This window comes from Calliphora vicina, chromosome 5 (assembly GCF_958450345.1).
Source record: "Calliphora vicina chromosome 5, idCalVici1.1, whole genome shotgun sequence".
Taxonomy (NCBI): domain Eukaryota; kingdom Metazoa; phylum Arthropoda; class Insecta; order Diptera; family Calliphoridae; genus Calliphora; species Calliphora vicina.
Genome location: NC_088784.1, coordinates 80,567,980 through 80,590,495, shown reverse-complemented (window position 1 = coordinate 80,590,495; position 22,516 = coordinate 80,567,980). Strand labels below are relative to the sequence as shown.

The 22,516-nt window shown below is 29.5% G+C and overlaps 2 protein-coding genes across 2 annotated transcripts in view; both read right to left on the bottom strand.

Annotated features, from left to right (window-relative positions):
• The window catches only part of Ugt50B3 (UDP-glycosyltransferase family 50 member B3), a 63,458-nt gene that overhangs the window by 5,082 nt on the left and 35,860 nt on the right, over positions 1-22,516 (bottom strand). The window contains exons 2-3 of the mRNA XM_065514047.1: positions 10,231-10,371; positions 4,965-5,148 (exon numbers count right to left, since the gene is read on the bottom strand). Coding sequence (XP_065370119.1) covers positions 4,965-5,148; positions 10,231-10,370 — 324 coding nt within the window. The 5' untranslated portion in view covers position 10,371. The remainder of the gene's footprint in view (positions 1-4,964; positions 5,149-10,230; positions 10,372-22,516) is intronic.
• The window catches only part of RpL29 (ribosomal protein L29), a 242,714-nt gene that overhangs the window by 187,825 nt on the left and 32,373 nt on the right, over positions 1-22,516 (bottom strand). The window lies entirely within an intron of this gene.

The window sequence follows — 22,516 nt, the reverse complement described above, 5'->3', positions numbered from 1 at the left end:
AGATAAATACAAATAAAATCAAAATTAATATGTGGAAAAATTAAATAAAAACTGAATTATAAAACAACCTTGAACCATGCAAGTGTGTGAGTAAAAATGATTTTTGTTTTTTTTTCATAAAAAACATGTTACGTGCAACTTGTTGTATCAACTTTTTTTTTTGATTTTCTTGCAATTTATTGCATTTTGTGTGTTATGTACATTCATATATACTTAATATCAATTATGAAGAAATGGTCTGTAGGAAATCTTTTCAAAAAATTATTTTTGCCTGTTTATTATTCAAGATTTAAAGACTTTGCTATCTACTTAAATTGACATTTGATTGACATTCCGGAAATTTTATCTGGAGTGACTACGACCAAGATCGCTAATCATATAATGTCATTCTAATCAATACAAATTTTCTGACAGCCTTCAAAACACGATCACCAGTATTATCAGAAATCAAAATGATACTGATGTCAGATTTAAAGTATTTTTAGCAGAATGTATAGTATTAGGGAGCTTACACCAGGAATTTAATAAACCTAGTATCAATTATCAAGCAACAATCCAAACAGTTCCATTGCTTAAAGTTTCGAAGAATTTTTGTGTACTAAAAGAGAATTTACGGAAGTGAGATAATTATGGGAGCTTTGACCAATTGTGTTCTGAATACATGAGTATTGACCGGATCTCTTAAAATATGATTGTGTGATTTAGGTTTACTTAAAACTTATCTGTGCAAAAAATTCTAAAATTTTTCAGAGATTTATTCGCTATAAACTTTTTTGGAAGTGGGAATGAGTATAGTGACCCACTATGGACCGATCGTTGTTGTTGTAGCAGCATGGACAATTTTACAATCATCAATCTGGATGTTCTGGTAGTTCTGCATGTTGTTCAAGTCCAAGAAATTGTGCTACTTCAACAGGATGAGTCTAAAATCCATAGGACTGAGTGAAGTAGGGTTGGCTGAACAGTTAAATATGTGGAGGATGTCATGAGGATCCTGATCACATGCTGGGCATAAGTTAAGGACGGCACGGTATATGCGGGTTCAAAAGGCATAAAGTATGTTGCTCCATCCTGATCTAAGTTGTGCCAGAACGACTCTTGTTCCACGCGGCAGAATCTTCTCGCCGTCTGCTATCGGTGGTGGGCGACCTCCAAGTACGACATTTATACGGTATCCTGCTACAGCGGAATTGATGGCGTCTCTGTGAATGTCGTTCAAAGCTGTCAAATACGAGCGGCGATCAAATGGATCCTGCACATACCTCAGTATGCACTCCTCGCATTTCCGTAGGTCCTGTCTGACATGCCCCGGGGGAGACTCGAACTGTGTGATGCTGAAGTTTGGATGACTAGAATTTTATGTGGATCAAAATCAAATTTTATCTCCTAACCATACCGTTAATGAATTCATTATGAATTAATTCATAAGCTTAATTCCTTAGTATTAAAAACGTATTGAATTGAATGTATTTCATTTTGAAGGGTACATCTCTTTCATTTATTCTCACTTAGTTATAGAACATTATAGTGTAAACAAAACAATTTTTTCGCTTCGAAAATGTCGAATTTTGTACCAACAAAACGTCATATGCGGGAAGTTTTACTTTACTTCTTATGGTGAATGTGTTCCATCGGTTTCAACGTGTGAGAGATGATTCGTGTGAAGTGGTGATTTTGACACGGAAGACAAAAATCGCCCAGGCTAGGCAAAAAAGTTTGAAGGCCAAGAAATGGAGACATTACTTCATCTAATGCTTACAAAATTATGGGAGTTACTCAATCAGCAATTTCAAAACGTTTGCAAGTAGCAAGATACATCCAAAAGCAGGGAAATTGGGTACCATACGTATTGATAACCCGAAGCGTAAGAGATCGTATGTGAAGCCCGTCCAACCAGCCTAATCGACACAAAATCCATATATCCATGGCGCTAAGGTAATGCTCTGTATTTGGTGGGACCAAAAGGGTCCTATGTATTATGAGCTACTGAAATCTGTTCAAAGGGTACCTATACCGAACACAACTGATTCATTTGAAGCGAGCATTGGCCGAAAAACAATCAAAATATGCGGCCAGATATGAAACAGTAATATTCCATCATGACAACACTCGACCACATGATGCAATACCTGTTAAAAAGTATTTAGAATGAAGTGGTTGAGATGTTTTGCCTCACCCACCTTATAGTCCAGACCTTGCTCCGTCCCACTACTATGTTTTTCGATCTCTCTCTGGGATACGCTTCACTTTTAAACAGAGTATCCAAAATTGGCTTTATTCGTTGTTGACCTCAAAAGATTGGCAGTTCTTTTGGCTCGCAATCCATATGTTGCCAGAAAGATGGGAAATGGTCATTGCTAACAATTAGGGTATTCGAATTATTCGATTTTTCTCTTGTTCGAATAAAACGAATAATTCGAATAAGAGATTTTAACTTTTTCGAATAATTCGATCACACGTTTAAAATAAATCGAATTATTCGAATAATTCAAATTTTTTTAAAAAAAAGTAAAGAATGAAGTTAAATAAAACAAAAAATACCGTTGCAGTTAACAATTCAAGTATTGATAATGTTAAAAAACATTCGCAAACAAAGTCCATCATTAAATTTTCAACAGAATATTCTGATCAGATTAACTCCCGAACAATCTACAAAACAATTGACTAGCAAACTCTTTAGTTTCCTTTTTTAGCTAAGCTTTAAAAAATTTGAGTTAGTTGGAACGTATTAAGAACTTTTTTATGTCGTTAATTAATTCGGGTTTTAAATTGAGTAACTAATTCTTTAGTAAATTAATTATTCACTATTTCTAAATTATTTATAACAAATTGTATTATACATCAAACTCTATCAACAATAAAGGGAATTTATCCAAAGTTTGATATCACGTGCATGATTGACGCATTTACAAATACGCAAAAAGTTTATTACCATGTTAGACAAAGATGTTCAATGATGTTCAAAATCATGTGTAAGACGAACTCTATGCTTTTCTTGCAACAAAACGTTGGTTTGCAATTTTTGTGTTTATCATTCTTTTATTAAATATTTTGCAACACTTAATAACATCACTTATATACATATATTTTAAGATCATGGCCTTCGTCTATTTCAATGTAATCATTAAAAATTTCATCCTCAATATCACTTTCGACGACCGTTTCAAAATCACATTCTCCATCACATTCAACTCCACTTTAATCTAATTTAAAATTTTGATTATTACTTGCGATTCTTCTAATATTTCGCCAGCTAAATAACAAATATTTTATTCCGTACCTTTTATTTTCATTGGTTCAAGTCCTAAGTTAAACATTTTGAAAGATTTGTTTTTAGAATTGTAACTTCTTGCAGTAACATTTATATATTTATAGAAGGAGCTATCGGAACACTTATCTACAGTGATCGAAAGTCCCTTTGTTATTTAGTTATTTGTCGAATTTTAGAAACAATACAATTTTTGTGAGTCATTATTACTTATTTAAATTTGAAATTATGAAAAATTTTAAGCAATTTAATAAATTTAAATATATATGAACATTTATTCGTTTTATTCGATTATTCTACATAAAATCGTTCGAATTATTCGTTATTCGAAAATGGCAATTTTTAAATTGTTCGAATAATTATTCGTAAGAAATTATTCGATTAATCGAACGATCATTAGTCGAATGAATACCCTACTAACAATGGATAAATTTGGATAAATTTATATTGTACAAATGTTTCAAAATAAAAGCAAAAACAATTAAAAAAAAGTGACATACACTCAATAGATCTGATATAACAAAAATTTATTCATTCAAAGTATTTAAAAAACAGATACATACAGAATCTCTGACGGTAATCGAACCCGAAACCCTATGATTGATAGTCCAGCAGACTATCGTCTAGTCTATCAAGACACACTAATTCAACAATGATTGAATTCTATTCAAATAAAATCCTTTGAATGAAGCTAAAAAAAATTAAGCTAAAAAGAATGGTTTTATGGAATTAATTTCTCACATTTTTAATTTGAATTAATTAATTCGTAGCTCTATGTTTTTTGAAATTATGGAAATGGGCTTTCCTCATAGAAATCAGCGGCACTATTTCAATAAATATAGGAAACTAATCAGGGTTTAATTTTGCTATGATACGTATAAATATATAAGAGATTTATGAGTATTTAAATGTTTTTCGGGAACAGGGCTTATATGGCAGCTATGGGATGTCCGGTACACATTTTTAATGTTTGAGTTTTACATAAAACAATGGAACCTAAAAGCGCTGTTTAGTGAGTTTAGTGATTGCGACCAATGCGCGACAGATGTATTTTTTCTTACTCCCCAAAGTGGTCTATATATTGGCTCACAGAAGTTCCCCCTTATATTATAATTTATTGATATTCAAAGTTATGTAAATATCGAATCAAGAAAGCTTAAGATTTTTATACTCATTACCATTTATTTTTAAAGCAAACCACTGTGTAATGGCAAAATGATTTCTGTTAATTACGATTAGCTTGTAATTGTTTAAAATATCAAATAAATACCGATTTTAAAACATTACTGACATTATTTCTGTGGCTGAACCTAACAGATTAGCTGTAATTATAAGTTATAATTCCATTTTTTTTACTTTATAATAAATAATAAGTAACTGCTTTAACTTTTTGTAAGAATTTCAAAATATTTGGATCTTTGTCCCACAAAAAAAAAAAAAAAAACGAAAAACTATTAATCATTTTGAATACAAAAAAAATAAGTAACACACTAACACTCAAACTCATAGCAAATGTTATTAATGATTGTAAATTGGACAAGTCAGCAAGTGACGATAAAATAATTAACATGTAATGGAAATATTTAAGTGAAACATACACCACAATACACTTGTCATTGTCATCGAAAACGTGTAACTGTTTTATTGTAAAAACATAAACCGTGTTTTTGTGCTTAATTATTTTTGATCAACTCACCTCGAAAGCATAACGGACACCATCCCATACAGAAATTGGCATTTCACCTGACATTCGTGCTCCCAGCAGATCCCAATTCGTATAGTTTTGTATGTATTCAACTAGACCGGCTGGTGTGACCTCATGCAGACCGTTAACGTGGAAATCGGAGGGAAAACCATTTAGAAATGTTATGTTGTGACCTCTGGAAATAAAAGTATTTAAATAAAAAGAAACAAATATAAAAGTGTGCTCAAACGAATTGTGTTAAAAGTGTAATTAAACTTTTAATTATATGCTTAATATATTATATACAAACATTTAGTGACGGTAAAAATTATGGCATCACAAAATAAACAAACATAAACACTTTGATGGTGTTCACAAATGTCCCAATTTTTGCGGGATTGTCTTAGTTTTAGTCATTAAATCCCGCGTACACATAGGCAATTTGAGTAAAGTAAGTAACATACATTAATGATTGATACATCAATGAATCCGCTGTAGACCAACTTAGATTGATATTTAAAATCGATAAAATCGATCAATAAATGGCTGATATATAAGCAAAACCGCGAATATCTCGATTTTTTCACCTAAATAAACCAAAAAAATGTACCACCAAAATTATTACTTCACCCCAATTTTTGTTCACCAAAATATATTTTCACCAAAATGTTTTTTTCACCCAAAATTTATTAAAAAAATTTTTTTTTTCACCAAATTTTATTTTCAAATACAGGCAAATCCCGGTATAACGAATCTCACTTTAACGAAAATCCGATTTAACGCACGGTCAAATTAGTTACATTGACTACCTTATATAACGAACGTTTCAAAAATTGTATGCTCGATATAACGAATGATGAGAAAAAACAAACAAACGACCACATTTTTAAAATTGACAACCTTATATAGCGAATATTTCGAAAATTGTACGCTCAATATAACGAACAGAAAGTATAAATAACAAAAATAGTAAAGAATGTGAAAATAAGAAAATAAGTCGATACATTACCGTTTTCAATGGTTACTCTCTTTATTAATAGGTGCTGTCATTTTTTCTATAGTTGTTTTAATTGCTTGTTTTCACAATATCGAATGAAAGATTTCGTTCGCATTCTAAGCGAAAGAAAACTGATTCACATAAACATATAGTTAGGGAATCCAAAATCAGCTTTCTTTCGCTTAGAATGGGAACGAAATCATTCATTCGATATTGTGAAACAGGCTATAATTCACGTGAATTAAGTATGGGAAACCGTAGAAGAATTTCATTGAAAGAAAAACTAAAAATTTGGATGAATGAATGAAATATGGAATAACAAAATGATCAACATTTATTTTGAAGAAAATAAAAACAAACATTTTATCGTGACTAAGTGTTTCCTGTAAATTATGTTTACATAAATTAAGTGAAATCTGGAATCTTCAAAATCTGTTATTTTAAATGTTTGTCCCTGAGTTTAATTTTCTGCAGGTTGAATCATTTTCAGAATCGAAATCCCTTACAGTGAAGGCTTTATTAATCATGGATAATGCAACAAGCCATCCTCCAGAATAAAAATTAGTAAAAACTACTAAAAATATACCAATTTGGACGATATTCAGTCTCCTAATGTCACACCGCTCATCCAACCTAGGGATCAAAACGACATAGGTTTAGTTAAATTCCAATATAGAAAAAGTTGTCGAAAATTAATAATAAAAAACATCTCGATATAACGAATTTTTCAATTTAACGAATGGGCCTGACAACATATCGTTCGTTATACCGGGATTTACCTGTATAGTTATTTTATACTTCTTTTAAAAAGTTGGTAACATTTTTCGAATAAAAATTTACTGGTTTTTGGTTTAATTTAGTATTAAAATATTCCCGGGACTGAAATTTTTTTTTAATTTTTTTTTGTTCCCGGGAAAGGAAAAGTCCGGGAAATTAGGAACCCTAGTCCGAATAAACCAATGCGGGCATACTGTTTGGTACAAATGTATTTTGGAAGCAGTAATGTTAAGGTTAACGTCTCAATTGAAATAAAAACTTTTGGTCAGATGTCAAAAATAGAGGAGTGTCTTAATAATATTTGTTTAAAACATAGCATGGCATGATAGGAGACTTTGTGAATCGACCAAATATGTATATCGTCCCATTAATAAAACAATAGTGTATACTTTTTTGCCATTTCGAAACAATTGAGTTTAAAATTTTTTGTGAGTAGTTTAATTGGAACCGATTATGGCCTATTGGCTAGGATTCTGTAACTGAATGAATAAAAAAATTTTTTTTTTGTTTTAGTAGACATCTGGAACAAAAGTAATTGATCTTTTGACTCACTTTGTGGAAGAAGAATTTTACAAAATGTTTACCACATATAGAATCAGTTATGTATCAGTTCTTATTATGCAATAAATAGTGTATATGCTTATACACTATTGTTTTATTGAGGGTACGATATGTCTTGGAGCAATTATTTTCATCGTCACTGTACAGGTGCATACCAAAAAAATACTAAAAACTTTGTATAGAATTTGTAAAGGAATGCAATTTTTGTATCTTTTGTTTGGAAAAGTGGAAATATTTTAAACAATTTATGTATATTTATGTGTACACATCATAAAATATGATTAATTTATTGCCCAAATATGTTATTGACAGTTTATAACAATTGCGATCGTATCCAGATATATTTCATTCAGGAATATTTGAGACTTTTGTGTTATTTTTTATTTGTTTTTGTTTACATTCAAGTTTATTGGCCTTTGTTTAGAATTTTTTTTTTTAGTGAAAAAATATGTACTTATGTACAAAGAACATAATATGTGATCGATAGAAATGGTAATTAACAATTTAGTGTTACAATCTATCTAAAGCTTGGGACCTACAGACATTACTTTTCAATGTAAGATTTAGCTGGGTACATAGAAGAGAAAAGCTTTTAAGATAAATATTAAATAGATTAATGCTTTCAAAGCTCCATAAAACATTTTGAAATATGAAACGACTTTTAAGATTTGTTGATTTCTCGATACTAACTTACATATTTGCTGATTCCGAACATTATTTCAGAAGTTAAATGGATTCAGATGTAAACTGAGACATTCTTTATTTTCTTTACACTAATCTCAAATATATTTTAATTGTTATAATAATTTCAAAATATAATAAAATCATTATAAGTTCATTAAAGGCCTGATTCAGCCACACGAAAGGAATACAATTTTAAAATTTTTGTATGAAAATCACAAAAATTATTTAAAAACTGAGTGATTTTCATACAAAAATTTGAAAATTGTTTTCATTTTTCTGCTGGGAATCAAAGAGTAAAATAGGTTTTCGGTTTGTTAAATTTCAAAATTTTGTAATTTAAAATCGATTACTTTTGGACTTGTTAAATATATCGTTTTGAAACTTCCACTGTGAAGTCTCAAAGTAGTGACTTCACAGTGGACCTTATACAATTCCCTATAAAATTCCTGCTAAGTCTGCTGTCGGCACGAGATAAGGACCAAGAGAATCGCCTTCTGAGTCGATTAAACGAGGTCAGTTAAATTTTTGATTTAAATAAATGAGCTCCTTTGCACCAAATTAAAAACCCAGACCCAAACAAATCAAAAACTCGACGCATTGCTTGCAGAGGTAATATCAATTTTATTGATGCATTGTTTTGCATTCCTTTTTTGATTTATTTTCTAATTCATTTCAAGTATTGGTTGGTGGAGTCACAAGATCATCCTGTATGATGTTAATGAAGTATTTGAAGAAGAAAAAACTGATGATGAAGGACAGTTTGGAAGCAACGTGGACAGCATAAGTTCTGAATCAGAGTCAGATTCGGACGAGGATTTATATCCACAACTTAAGAGAGTGCGATTTGCAAGTCCAGGGCCATCAACATTATAAACATAATACGAATATTTTTATACCCTTCACCTTCGTGAGAAGGGTATATATAAGTTTGTCATTCAGTGTGTAATTTCCACAATATAATTTTCCGACCCTATAAAGTATATATATTCTGGATTCTTATAGATAGCGGAGTGGAATAAGTCATGTCCGTCTGTCTGTCTGTTTGTCCGTCTGTCTGTTGAAATCAATTTTCTGAAGACTACAGATATCTTCGGGATCTAAATCTTCAATAATTCTGTCAGACATGCTTTCGAGAGGTTCCCTATTTAAAGTCAGCAAAATCAGTCCACAAATGGCTGAAATATGAGGAAAAAACCAGGACAACCTCCATGTTTGACCTATTTTTAACCTATATCTGGATTACTAAGTCATTAATATAGACAATATGGATATCTAATGATGTATATTTAATATATCTTTGCAACGACCATAGTAAGTTGGACCTACAATGGGTCAAAATCGAAAAAAATATTTTTTAACCCGAATTTTTTTTTTCACCAAAAAAAAAACAAAAACTTTTTTTTTCAAATTTAAAAAAAAATTTTAAATAACAATTCCAAAATTTTTTTTCCAAAAAACGAAAAAAACTACTTTGGAAAAAAAATAATTTTTATTTACCTAAAAATATTTAAAATTTGTATTTTGAAGTATAATTTAGTGAAGGGTATATTCGGCACAGCCGAATATAGCTCTTGTTTTTATTATTTATTTTCACTTTTGCAGCTACCTAAACTGTATTAAGAATCATTCCTAGGAAGTTGTTTATTGAGATCTTAGGTACATTTTTGTAGTTGATTGTTTCCTTGAATTTTGAACGGTTTGTTACCTATGGACCTGAACAGGGGACAAAAGGTAAAAAATAAATTTTTTTTAAGGATTTTTGCAATTTAGATCTTGAATATGAATGAAGTTTCTGATTTTATATGTTCACAATTTTTGTTCTTTATGACAAGAGCTACAACTTTGCCTCAGATATTTATTCAAAAACCCAAACGGTTTGCAAGATATGAGCCTGAGAAAATGATCACTTTTTTCAAAAATGACACCGAGGCCCCAAATCTTTGGGGGCCCATAAAAAATGTGCATGACTTTGGGGAAAACTGGGAGATACGGGTCTTTTTTTGTTGGTATTTTATCACGTAGTGGTGTCCGTATATGGTTATGTTTCCATGACTTAAAAAATTACACACATGTTATCTATCCATTTTAAAATGTGATTTACGCCTGATCTAAACAAGTTTTGCAAAATATATGTCTAAATTTATTTAAATTTAACATCTGTGTTTAGCATTTTTTTGTACAAAGCACATCAATTTGTTTAATATTCATATGATAACAACAGTAATTTTCCAATATGTTGCATTTTTAAGTAAAACTCACCTGTGTATTAAACCTTTTGCTAATTCCCAAAAGGGAATTTTATGTGATTTTGTGCCACCCATCGTAACCATTAGTATGTCTGCCGTTAAACAACTCCCCAGACATACCAGCAGCACAGTGCCAAATACAAAATATTTCATGCTAAAAGTAAAAAAACGAGAAAAAAAAAATATATTTAAAATTAGTATTTTTAACTTTTACATTTCAAAGCAAACAGAAAATAAATAAATAAATTTACTTTTAAATTTCTTTCTAAAATCAAACTTGAGTATCGATAGCACACTATATCTGCTCTTGAAAGTTATTTCACAATTAAAAAAAAAGATTATGAAAATTTATAAAATACTTTTCTACAGTAATAAAAAAAACAAACCAATAAACATTTTTGTTAAATGCTATTTTTGGGGTACAGAGTAATTTTCTTTTATCTTTTGAAAATAAATCAAACATTTTTTAAATAATTTAATTGACCATGACCACCAGTGACTAACGAAAAAACTAACGAATAATGACGCCTGGCTGTCGAACTGGCTGTCGAACTGGCCGCTGCCAACCATAACATACCAACATTTTATGGATAATTCGAGTATTTTAATGTTAATTTTCTAGAAACAAAATAAAAATTTAATTTTTTTTTAAAGTTTAAAAAACCAAAGAAGAAAAACAACAAATTATATACAAACATATGAATGTATAGACTTACAACATTAAATAATTGTGCAACATGTTTAGTTCAAGGGAGTACAAAAATTTTTTTTTTTTTTTAATTTCGATTCTTAAAACAGCAGCTTACTTACATATACATATATGATCGAATTTGCAACATGTATGGAAACTTTTCATGGAATTTTGACGATCATGATTATTTTATACGTACTAAGGTATGTACAATATTATTCTACATTGTACGTCAGAACTACTGGTTCTTGATTTTCCTTCACCAGATTTAATTTGCCTTTTAATTCTGAACCATAAAAACAAAACCACACTCAAGCTTTGTGGTCGTTAAGTCTAATATTCTAGCATTTATTGTAAATTATACGTATTTTACTAAAAACAATCCGGTTTGTTAATTTTGTGGCTTTAAGTTATGTTTAGTTTTTTTTGTATGTTTGTCAATTTTAGGCATAAAATCAGTGTTTCACTAAATGAATTATGGTTGGTCAAGGTCGATGAGAAAACATTCTACACGACTTTAAGGAAAATTGAGTGATAGAAAATGGGGAGGCAAATGTGTTGAATTTCATATATCCCAAACAAAGAGATGCAGCAAATTGAGGAATGTATATATACATTAGAGTGCTCCAAAAAAATAAAATTGCGAATTTTGACCGTCCCCCCCTCTAGAATTGTTCTATGTATTGTAGAAACACATTGTGTAAAATATTAGGATGATAGGATAACGTTAACTGGTGGCGCAACGACGCTGAAGTTTTGAGGTGCATTTACAAGGGGAAAATATGCAATTTTTTCAGTTTTTGTAAAAATTTTGCCATTAAATAATGACTTTTACAATTTAATTTAAAAGAATCGAAATGTGTACGTAATTGTCGTTATAATAAGATATAAAAGACAAAAATTGGTGAAAAAATGTTAAAGTTATTAAAAAATCGCCAGGCCATTAACGTGTCTCAGGCCACTAGAACAAGAAATTTATGAACAAAATTAACATATTTTGAGAAATATTAAAATAAAAGCTTATTTTTACTTAAAATATATCCACATTTACTTGTATATGAGTTTTTGTCCTCGTAGGATACCGTTAACCTATTCGCAGGTATGACCAAAAAAATTAAATTTTTTTAACGGCAATTTCAAAACTCCAATTTCAAATTTTTAAAAATTTTGTTAAACAAATTTCTGAATTTTTTGATCATCACATGGGGATTTATTGACAACATAATAGGGAATAAAAATGTGAAAAAAGTATGTCAATACCTCCAATAGTTTTTCCGTACCTGCGATATAAATTTTGCGATTTTCGAGAAAAACTAATTTTTTGGCCATATTTTGGAGAATGACCAGAATTTCCTTACTGTAATGATTTTTAAGTAAAATCTATTCAGAATAATATAGTCCAGGTAATTTTAAATGTAGTCTGAAAGTTTTTCTAAAATCGGAAAACTTTAACCCTTAAATCGTGAAGGTCAAAGTCAATTTTTTCAATATTTGGAATTTCTCATGGAAAGATAGCGAAATATTATATATTTTTGGGCCGATTTTGATGAAACTTAAGAAAAATATAAAATGAAGTCTAGTATTCACAATGACAGTACAAAAATGGAAATTAACCCTTAAGAGTACTTGGGGTCAAAATTAATGTGTTTTTCGTGATTTTAAAAGTTGAGGGTCATTTGGACCCCAAGTGCTATTAAGGGTTAATTTCCATTTTTGTACTGTTATTGTAAATACCAGACTTCATTTTATATTTTTCTTAAGTTTCATCAAAATCGGCACAAAAATATATAATATTTCGCTATCTTTCCATGAGATATTCCAAATATTGAAAAAATTGACCTTTGACCTTCACGATTTAAGGGTTAAAGTTTTCCGATTTTAGTAAAACTTTCAGACTATATTTAAAATTAATTGGACTATATTATTCTGAATAGCTTTTACTCAAAAATCATTACAGTAATGAAATTCTGGTCATTCCCCAAAATATGGCCAAAAAATTAGTTTTTCTCGAAAATCGCAAAATTTATATCGCAGGTATGGAAAAACTATAGGAGGTATTGACATACTTTTTCCACATTTTTATTTCCTATTATGTTGTCAATAAATCCCCATGTGATGATCAAAAAATTCTGAAATTTGTTTAACAAAATTTTTAAAAATTTGAAATTGGAGTTTTGAAACTGCCGTTAAAAAAATTTAATTTTTTTGGTCATACCTGCGAATAGGTTAACGGTATCCTACGAGGACAAAAACTCATATACAAGTAAATATGGATATATTTTAAGTAAAAATAAGCTTTTATTTTAATATTTCTCAAAATATGTTAATTTTGTTCATAAATTTCTTGTTCTAGTGGCCTGAGACACGTTAATGGCCTGGCGATTTTTTAATAACTTTAAAATTTTTTCACCAATTTTTGTCTTTTATATCTTATTATAACGACAATTACGTACACATTTCGATTCTTTTAAATTAAATTGTAAAAGTCATTATTTAATGGCAAAATTTTTACAAAAACTGAAAAAATTGCATATTTTCCCCTTGTAAATGCACCTCAAAACTTCAGCGTCGTTGCGCCACCAGTTAACGTTATCCTATCATCCTAATATTTTACACAACGTGTTTCTACAATACATAGAACAATTCTAGAGGGGGGGACGGCCTGTACCTAGAAAGTTTTTTTCGTCCATACAATCTTGGAGCACTCTAATATACATATATGTATTTCATTTTACATAAAATCTTTTATTTACACTGCACAGTGGGGTCCAACGAACATTAATGATTATAAAAAAAGCAAGAGAGCTATATTCGGCTTCACTAAATTATACGTCAAAATATTTTTTTTAAATATTTTTATTTAAACAAAATTTAAAAAAAAAAATGTTTCACCAAATTATACATAAAAATATTTTATTTTTATATTTCGATTAACGAAATTAATTTTTTTTTAAATTGTTTTTATAAATTTTTTTTCTTTCCAATTGATTTAAAAAAATAAAAAAATGTTTTCCAATTTTTTTTTAAAATTTTTTTTTTTAATTTTTAAAGACTTTTTTTTGGAAAAATAATTTATGACAAAAAAAATTTTTGGATGAAAAAAAATTCGGGTTTAAAAATATTTTTCACGATTTTTACCCATTGTAGGTCCAACTTACTATGGTCTTATATACGTCGTTGCAAAGGTCTTTGAAATATCTATCATTAGCTATCCATATTGTTTATATTAATGACTTAATAATCCAAATATAGATCAGAAATTGGGCAAAAATCGAGGTTGTCCCGATTTTTTCCTTATATCTCAGCCATTTGTGGTCCGATTGTCTCGACCGCAACCAAGCCGGAGGAATTCCGGATATATTCATATTTGGGGGCTGCGGAAAGTTGATTTCAACATACAGACGGACATGGCTATATCGACTTCGCTATCTATAATGATCCAGAATATATATACTTTGTGGGGTCGAAAATGAAAAATGTAGAAATTACAAACGGAATGACAAACTTATATATACCCTTGCCACTCATGGCGAAGGGTATAACAAGTAAGGAGTCCTATTTGGATATGACGAATCTTGTATACCCACCACCAATATAATACGGGTTCCGGTTTTATGTTTTTTTATTCCCTTCACCTTCGTGAGAAGGGTATATAAAAGTTTGTCATTCCGTTTGTAATTTCCACAATATAATTTTCCGACCCTATAAAGTATATATATTCTGGATCCTTATAGACAGCGGAGTCGATTAAGCCATGTCCGTCTGTCTGTTGAAATCAATTTTCTGAAGACCCCAGATATCTTCGGGATCCAAATCTTCAATAATTCTGTCAGACATGCTTTCGAGAAGATTCCTATTTAAAATCAGCAAAATCGTTTCACAAATGGCTGAGATATGAGGAAAAAACCAGGACAACCTCGATTTTTTACCTATTTTTGAAATATGGATATCTAATGATAGATATTTCAAAGTCCATTGCAACGATATGTATAAGGCTACAGAAAGTTGGACCTACAATGGGTCAAAATCGGAAAAAATATTTTTTAACCCGAATTTTATTTTCACCCAAAAAAAATTTTAACCAAACATTTTTTAAAATCTATTTTTAGATTGTCTTTTAAAACATTTGTACAATATAAATTAATTCAAAGGCCAATGTTAACTATGAACTTTTCTGCTCTGATTCCGAGTAAAATGAAATGCTCATCTTTTGGTGACCAAGAACGAATCATTCCAATATCGGATACTCTGTTCTAAAGTGAAGCGTATCCCAGAGGGAGCGTTCTGCATTGATCGAAACCAATAGTAGTCGGACGGGGTACGGACTGACCTATAAAGCGAGTCAGGAAAAACTTCCAAACCATTTGATTCTAAATACTTTTTAACAGGCATTTCAACATGTGGCCGAGCGTTGTTATGACTAAATATTACGGTTTCATGTCTGGCCGCATATTCTGTCACCCTTTTGGTCCCACCAAATACAAAGCATTATCTTTGGCTTTGGTGTCTATTCGACTGGTTGGCCGGGCTACACATGTGGTTCCCAATTTCCCAGTTTTTGGATGAATTCTGAAATTGCTGCTTGAGTTGAATTTTAAAACAATCTTCATGGAGTACTATTATACTAGTAGCAATTGTAGGTATATTTTTGATAGTTTTAACGAATTTCGCACGTGGTGGCTATGAGTGGCATTCACTTTTTTTAAACTTCGAAAATATAAATATAATTTTATTGATCTATCTATTAATAGCACGAGACTAAACAAACCCATTGTTATGATAATTTTCGTATCTAATTTCAATATTTGTTTATAAAAAGAATATTTAGAAACGTATAATAGAAATATACAAACTTTTACTATAGTAAACATTAAAATTGACGAAGAGCCTTGACTATTTATAGCACGCATAGTAGGGTATTAAACAAAAGAAGTTGTTCTCGTTAAGATATTATTAAAGAATTAGAAATGAAACTTAATTAACTGTAGAATGGTTGAATTTTGTACAATAATTTATTAAATATTCTAACTAATAAAAAACAGTTTCTTAGGCTTAAATACTGGCATTGAGTTTAAAAATTAAAAACTAAAGCGTTTAAGATTTTGCAAACCAGTTTTTCCTAAACAAGATATAATTTTAGTTTTTCTATTTGAATTAAGTTTGTGTTTTTGTTAATAATAATGTGTAATTCTGGTTTATTTTTCAAAGATTGTCATTAATTTTCGGTGGAATTTGTACATAAATTAAATTTAATATGCTGTTGAAAATTATTCAATAATTCTTTAATTAAAATTGGAGAATAATTTGTTACAGTGGCTACTAAAATAAATTGATATTTATTAATATCGATTTTGGCAATTTGAAAATGTTATATTAGCAAAGTACTTTTTTATACTCTTCATCAGGAGATTTTCAAGTTTGAAGACCAAGAATTGGAGGCATTACTCCATGAAGATTGTTTTAAAACTCAACAAGAGCTTGCAAAATCATTGAGAGCTACTCAATCAGCAATTTCAAAATGTTCAGAAGCAGCAAGATTCATCCAAATGCAGGGAAATTGGGTACCATACGCTATAAAAGAAAATCATTTTTGCATCGAATCATTTCTTGCGATGAAAAATGGATTCATTACGATAACACGAAGCGTAAGAGATCGTATATAAAGCCCGGCTTCATCCGACTACTATTTGTTTCGATCGATGAAGAACGCTTTCTGGGATATGCTTCACTTCAAAACAGAGTATCCGATATTGGCTTGATTCGTTCTTGTTCTCAAAAGGTGAGCAGTTCTTTTGGCTCGAAATCCATATATTGCCAGGAAGATGAGAAAAGGTCATAGCTAACAATGGCCAATATTTTGAATAAAATTATATTGTACAAATTTTTCATAATAAAAGCTAAAAAATTTAAAAAATCCTGCATTTTTAAGTCATACCCAATAAATTAATGTTGAGGAAAACCAGACTTATATTGAGAAATCGAAGTTATTATTAAGAAATTGCAAAATAAAATTATGAAATCCAATTTTATATTGAGAAAAATCTAAAGTGAAATTGAGATATCGAAATTAATATTCAGAAATTGAAAATTAAAGTTGAGTAAATTGAACTTGATATTGAGAAAACCCAGATTATTGTTGAGAAATAATAAATTTCAATTATAAGTACATATATTTTAAAAATTTTCCATTTCTCGACATCAATTTTTATAATTAATTTGTGTTTTATTAAATTTCAATTATTTTTTTTTTTCAATATTAATTTTCTATTTTGAAATAAAATTTTTATTTGCTCAATATTAATTAGGATTTTTTAAATATCCATTTGTTTTTTCTCAATATTAACTGGCTTTTCGGAATTTCAATTTAAATGTTCTCAATATTAAACTGGATATCCCACTATCAATTTGTATTTTCTCAGTATTAATTTGGATTTGTGTTTTTTTTATAAAAATATAAAAAAGTGGGTTGTGCTTTCAGGGGGACCTTGAAACAAAAGCCCCGCCATAAAATTCTGGATCGTTATAGCCGATTTTATATAACAATGTTGGTCTGGCCATCTATAAGTTGATACATCAATATATCCGCTATAGTTCAATTTAGGTTGCTATTTAAAATCGGCCCCCAAATGACTGAGATATAAGAAAAAACTCGTGACTACCTCCATTTTTTCTCCAATTTTTGTACCCTTCACCTTCGTGAGAAGGGTATATACATATAAGTTTGTCATTCCGTTTGTAGCTTCCACAATATAATTTTCCGACTCTATAAAGTATATATATTCTGGATCCTTATAGATAGCGGAGTCGATTAAGCCATGTCCGAAAGTCTGTACGTCTGTCTGTCTGTTGAAATCAATTTTCTGAAGACCTCAGATATCTTCGGGATCCAAGTCTTCGAGAAGTTTCCTATTTAAAATCAGCAAAATCGGTGCACAAATGGCTGAGATATGAGGAAAAAACCAGGACAACCTCGATTTTTTACATATTTTTGACCTACACACAGCCTCAAAAATGAGTAAACAACCGTGATTTTTTTTATTTTTTAAGGATCATGAAAATCATTATAGTCCGACTTAAATCTTTTTTTTCACAACCAAATCTATTATTCAACTCAATCTCCAACAAACCGAAACATTAAAATTTTAATCGATGAATAAATTTTAGGATTTTTATTATCTTAAAAAAATCAAATATTTGTTGGTGTTTACTCACTTTTGAGGCTCACTGTATATCTGGATTACTAAGACATTAATATAGACAATATGGATATCTAATGATAGATATTTCAAGGACCTTTGCAACGACGTATATAAGACCATATTAAGTTGGACTTACAATGGGTCAAAATCGGAAAAAAAATTTTAACGCGAATTTTTTCCACCAAAAAAAAATTAAATTTATAAAAATTTAAAATAAAAGTTTGAAAAAAAAAAATTTCCAAAAAATTAAAAAAAAATACTGGAAAAAAATTGTTTACCTAAAAATATTTAAAATTTGTCTTTTGAAGTATAATTTGGTGAAGTGTATATTAGATTCGGCACAGCCGAATATAGCTCTCTTACTTGTTTTTCATAAATTTCTTCCCAATTAAACTGAGGGTATTTACGATATAAAAATTTACTATAGTTTTAGATATCAGTATAAAACTTGTAACTCCAAATTAAGTGTGAAATTCGAACCGAAATTCAGAATTAAAGACATTCAGCAATTTATTCAACAAAATCATTCCAAAAAAAATTAATTCTCCAGGTTCATTAGAAAGCTTTATATTTGAGTAGAATATATTTATTGTTGAAATCAATGAATTCATTCGTTCTATGAATTCTTTGATTTCAATCGAATCCTTTCATCTTTTACAAAATTAATGAAGAAGGGATTTTATTTAAAAATAAATTAAGGAATTTATTCTATAAAGAATGAATTCTTAAAAGAATTAAAATCTATGAAAACATTCGCAATGAAATGAGTGATGGTGAATTGAATCTGATTTTGAAAATTTAATTAAGAAGTGATTCTAAATAAGATTTGAACACAGGAGGAGCAAGACTACTATTTTCTAAAGAATTATTCAAAAATATTTAAGACACAACAAATAATACCCTTAAACGCAACATTTTCCCCACCATTTCCGGTGAATTACCCAACATTTACAAAACAACTTACGTTTTCGCAATTAATTTTAAAAAAGATTCGCACATACATAAATAGAAATCTTTCATATATTGCATGTTTGAAATTAAAAATGTGCAATAATAATCCAAATCATAATTTACGATTAAAAAACACAAAGCTAAATTAAATTACACAATTGTATTTAATAAATTTTCTAAAACAAACAATTAAATTTAAAGTTCTTGTTAAACAATTAAAACGCTTAACATTTAATGCAATTCAATAATAAAGAACAATAAATACCTACATTTTTATTTTTATTATTAACATTTTTTAGCAAGATAAAAAAAATAAACATAAAAATGCAATTAATTTCAAATAATATTTAAATGGATGCAAAAATAGCAAAGAAACAATTAAAAACTCATCAGGGAAAATCAACAATATATTCATGATATTATGATAATATTTATAATTCAATTCAATTGATTTTGAATAAGCATTAAATAGCTACAATTATAATTATTTACTTTCATTTATAATTTGAAATTTGAAATCATATAAACAGATTATTTCTTCTTTTTTTTTAACCACATATGTAAGCGAACTTTATTTATTTTTGAAATCATGTTCAAAATTCACTGTCAAGTTCAAGGTAGTTTTCAGCTTCATTGTCTATTAATTTATTTATATTTTTTTAAACCTTATTTACAAAAAAACAAAGTAGTAAGTTACAAGTAAGTAAGAGAAGAAATATATAAAATACAAATACGAAATAATATTGGTTGCATGAAAGATTTTGTAGGTATATTTTTTTGCTTAAAAAAAAAAAATTGTTAATGACAATGACAAGTTTAGAGTTGAGTAAAGTAAAATAGAAAGAAAAGTTTTTTTTAGGTTTTTATAGATAATTTGCTGTAGGCTTCAAATAGCTCAGAGTTTAGTTTGTTATCAATTGAGTGTAACTTTGTAAATTGCGGGTATTAACATTTATACTTGTGTTTAAAATAATAGCAGAGATATTACTTTAAATATTTGATATGATTTAAACCCAGCATATTTCTAAAGTTGCACTGTTCAAATATTTGATGAACTAATATATTTAGTATATTTCACGATTCGGAGGCTAGGCTTATCCGGGATTTTTTAAAATTTTTTAGCTTCTATTTTGAAAGATTTTTACAAAAAAAATGTATTAAAAGTATTGTCCATTGTTAGCTAAGACCTTTTCCCATCTTTCTGCCAACATCACAGTGGGCAGAATCAAAATTTTTTGGAAATAAATCTGGCATTTCTAAACGGCTGGTCCGATCGTGATATAATTTGAATTGGGCGTAGACAAGGAGTATTCGAGTTCAATACATTAAAATTAACCCTAAAAAGTGAAAAATAACTTGTCAAAGGAAATCCCGCAATTCCTAAAAATTGAAGCGAAAATCCCAAAAATGGTATTTCTACAATTTTGCCCATAGTGTCCACATTTCCTTCGGGACTGGGAAAAAATACTTTGGGGATAAATAGGAAAAACATCAAGATTTCTAAAGCTGCTTTCCAAAGTTGAAATTTTGATAAAAATGGGTCAAAAAGTAGGACATGTTTTTATACCAAAATGTTCTCCATACAGAAAATAATTGAGTTTAAAATGTTTGTGTTAGTAGACGTCTAGAACAAAAGTAATATTTCAATTGATCTTTTGACCCATTTTGTGGAAGTAGAATTTCACCAAATTATATATGCTTATACACTATTGTTTTATTGAGGGGACGATATGTTCATAAAGAAAGTTTTTTTTTAATAAAAAAAGAGTTAAGACACCTTTTCGTCAAAAAAAAAACTGCAAAAATCTATTATTTTTTGAATTTTTAAATTGAAAATCGTTTACGGTTTGATACATTATTGATATATGCTCTTTTGTATATTATAATTTTGAAATGCCTATAACTTGGAAATTATAAGAGATAAATAGCACACGCAGACATGTTTTTCTAAGACCTAGCCGAACGCTTTCCAAAAACATAAAAAGTCTTTGAAATCGGAGGGGAACAAAAAAAATGGCACGTGTTTAAAAATTTTACATGTCGAAGGAACCCTACTTTGAGGCCCCATAGCGCTGCCCCTGGAAAATTTGTAGCATCCATTTTAATAACTTAAACTCGAAGAGTCCTTGTCAATCCTGAAGTAAAATTTTATCGCGATCGGACCAGCCGTTTGGAAAAGCCAGATTTATTTCCAAAAAAATTTTGATTCTGCCCCACTGTGCAACATATGGATTCCGAGCCAAAGAAGTGCTTATCTTTTGAGACCATGAATACTTTGGTCCAAAGTGAAACGTATCCCAGAGAGAGCATTCTGCATGGATTAAAACAATAAAACGGGTGTGGCAAAACTTTATTCTAAATACTTTTTAAAAGGTATTGCAACATGTGGCCGAGCGTTGTCATGATGAAATATTACGGTTTCATGTCTGGCCACATATTCTGGACATTTTTGGAAAGTGATCGCTTCAAACGAATCAGTTACATTCGGTACGGGTTCCCTGTGATGGTCTGGTCAGATTTCTGCAGCTCGTTTTATTCCCACCAAATACAGAGAATTATCTTAGCACCATGGATATTTGGCTTTGGTGTCGATTCGGCTGGTTGGTCAGGCTTCACATACGATCTCTTAGTCTTTGGGTTATCGTAATGGATATAATTTTTCATCGCAAGTAGGTTTTTATTCCGGGGATTCCCGGGACAAATTTCCTTGGAATTTTGTAAATTTTTCACTACCCGATTCCCGGGATTTTAAGTCGGGATTCCCGGGAATTAAAATCTGACAAAACTACAAAGAAAAGTTAGAGTTCTATGTTTTTCACAAAAAAAATTTAAATGTTTTTACAGTTTTTCGTTTATATCTCGGCCATAATATTGAATTCATTCCTTTTAATAAAAGGCTTTAGAAAATGTTTTTCAATTCATTTTGTAAATAAAACTGAATGAAAAAAAAAACATTTCAACTCAATTTATGGTAAAATTGTTTAAACAAAAATTTCACTCAAAGTTTGAATATTTTCTGTTATCAGTTAACTTCAAAATTAAATTTAAATTAAGCTTTGGATGAAGCTAAAGAATTATATATTGTTATTGGATTTATGGAATGAAAGGCTGACATTTTTTAATTACGGATTAAGATTTTAGTGAATTAAGCTCAAATGGAATTAATTAATACAAAGCTCTATATACAATGATTATAACACTAAGTTTTTATATGTTTCATATGCAATAATATTCCTAATTTACAGTATTGTTATATATTTCGGAAATAGTCGGGTACCCGGGAATGTTGAAACAAATTTTCCGATTCCCGGGAATCAAAAAAGATCGGGAAATTAAAAACCCTAATCGCAAGTAATGATTCGGAGCAAATATTGTTTTCTTTTATAGCGTTCAAGCATCATTTCGGACATGCTAAATCGTCTTTCAAGGTATCTCGCCTTCAATACGTATGGTACCCA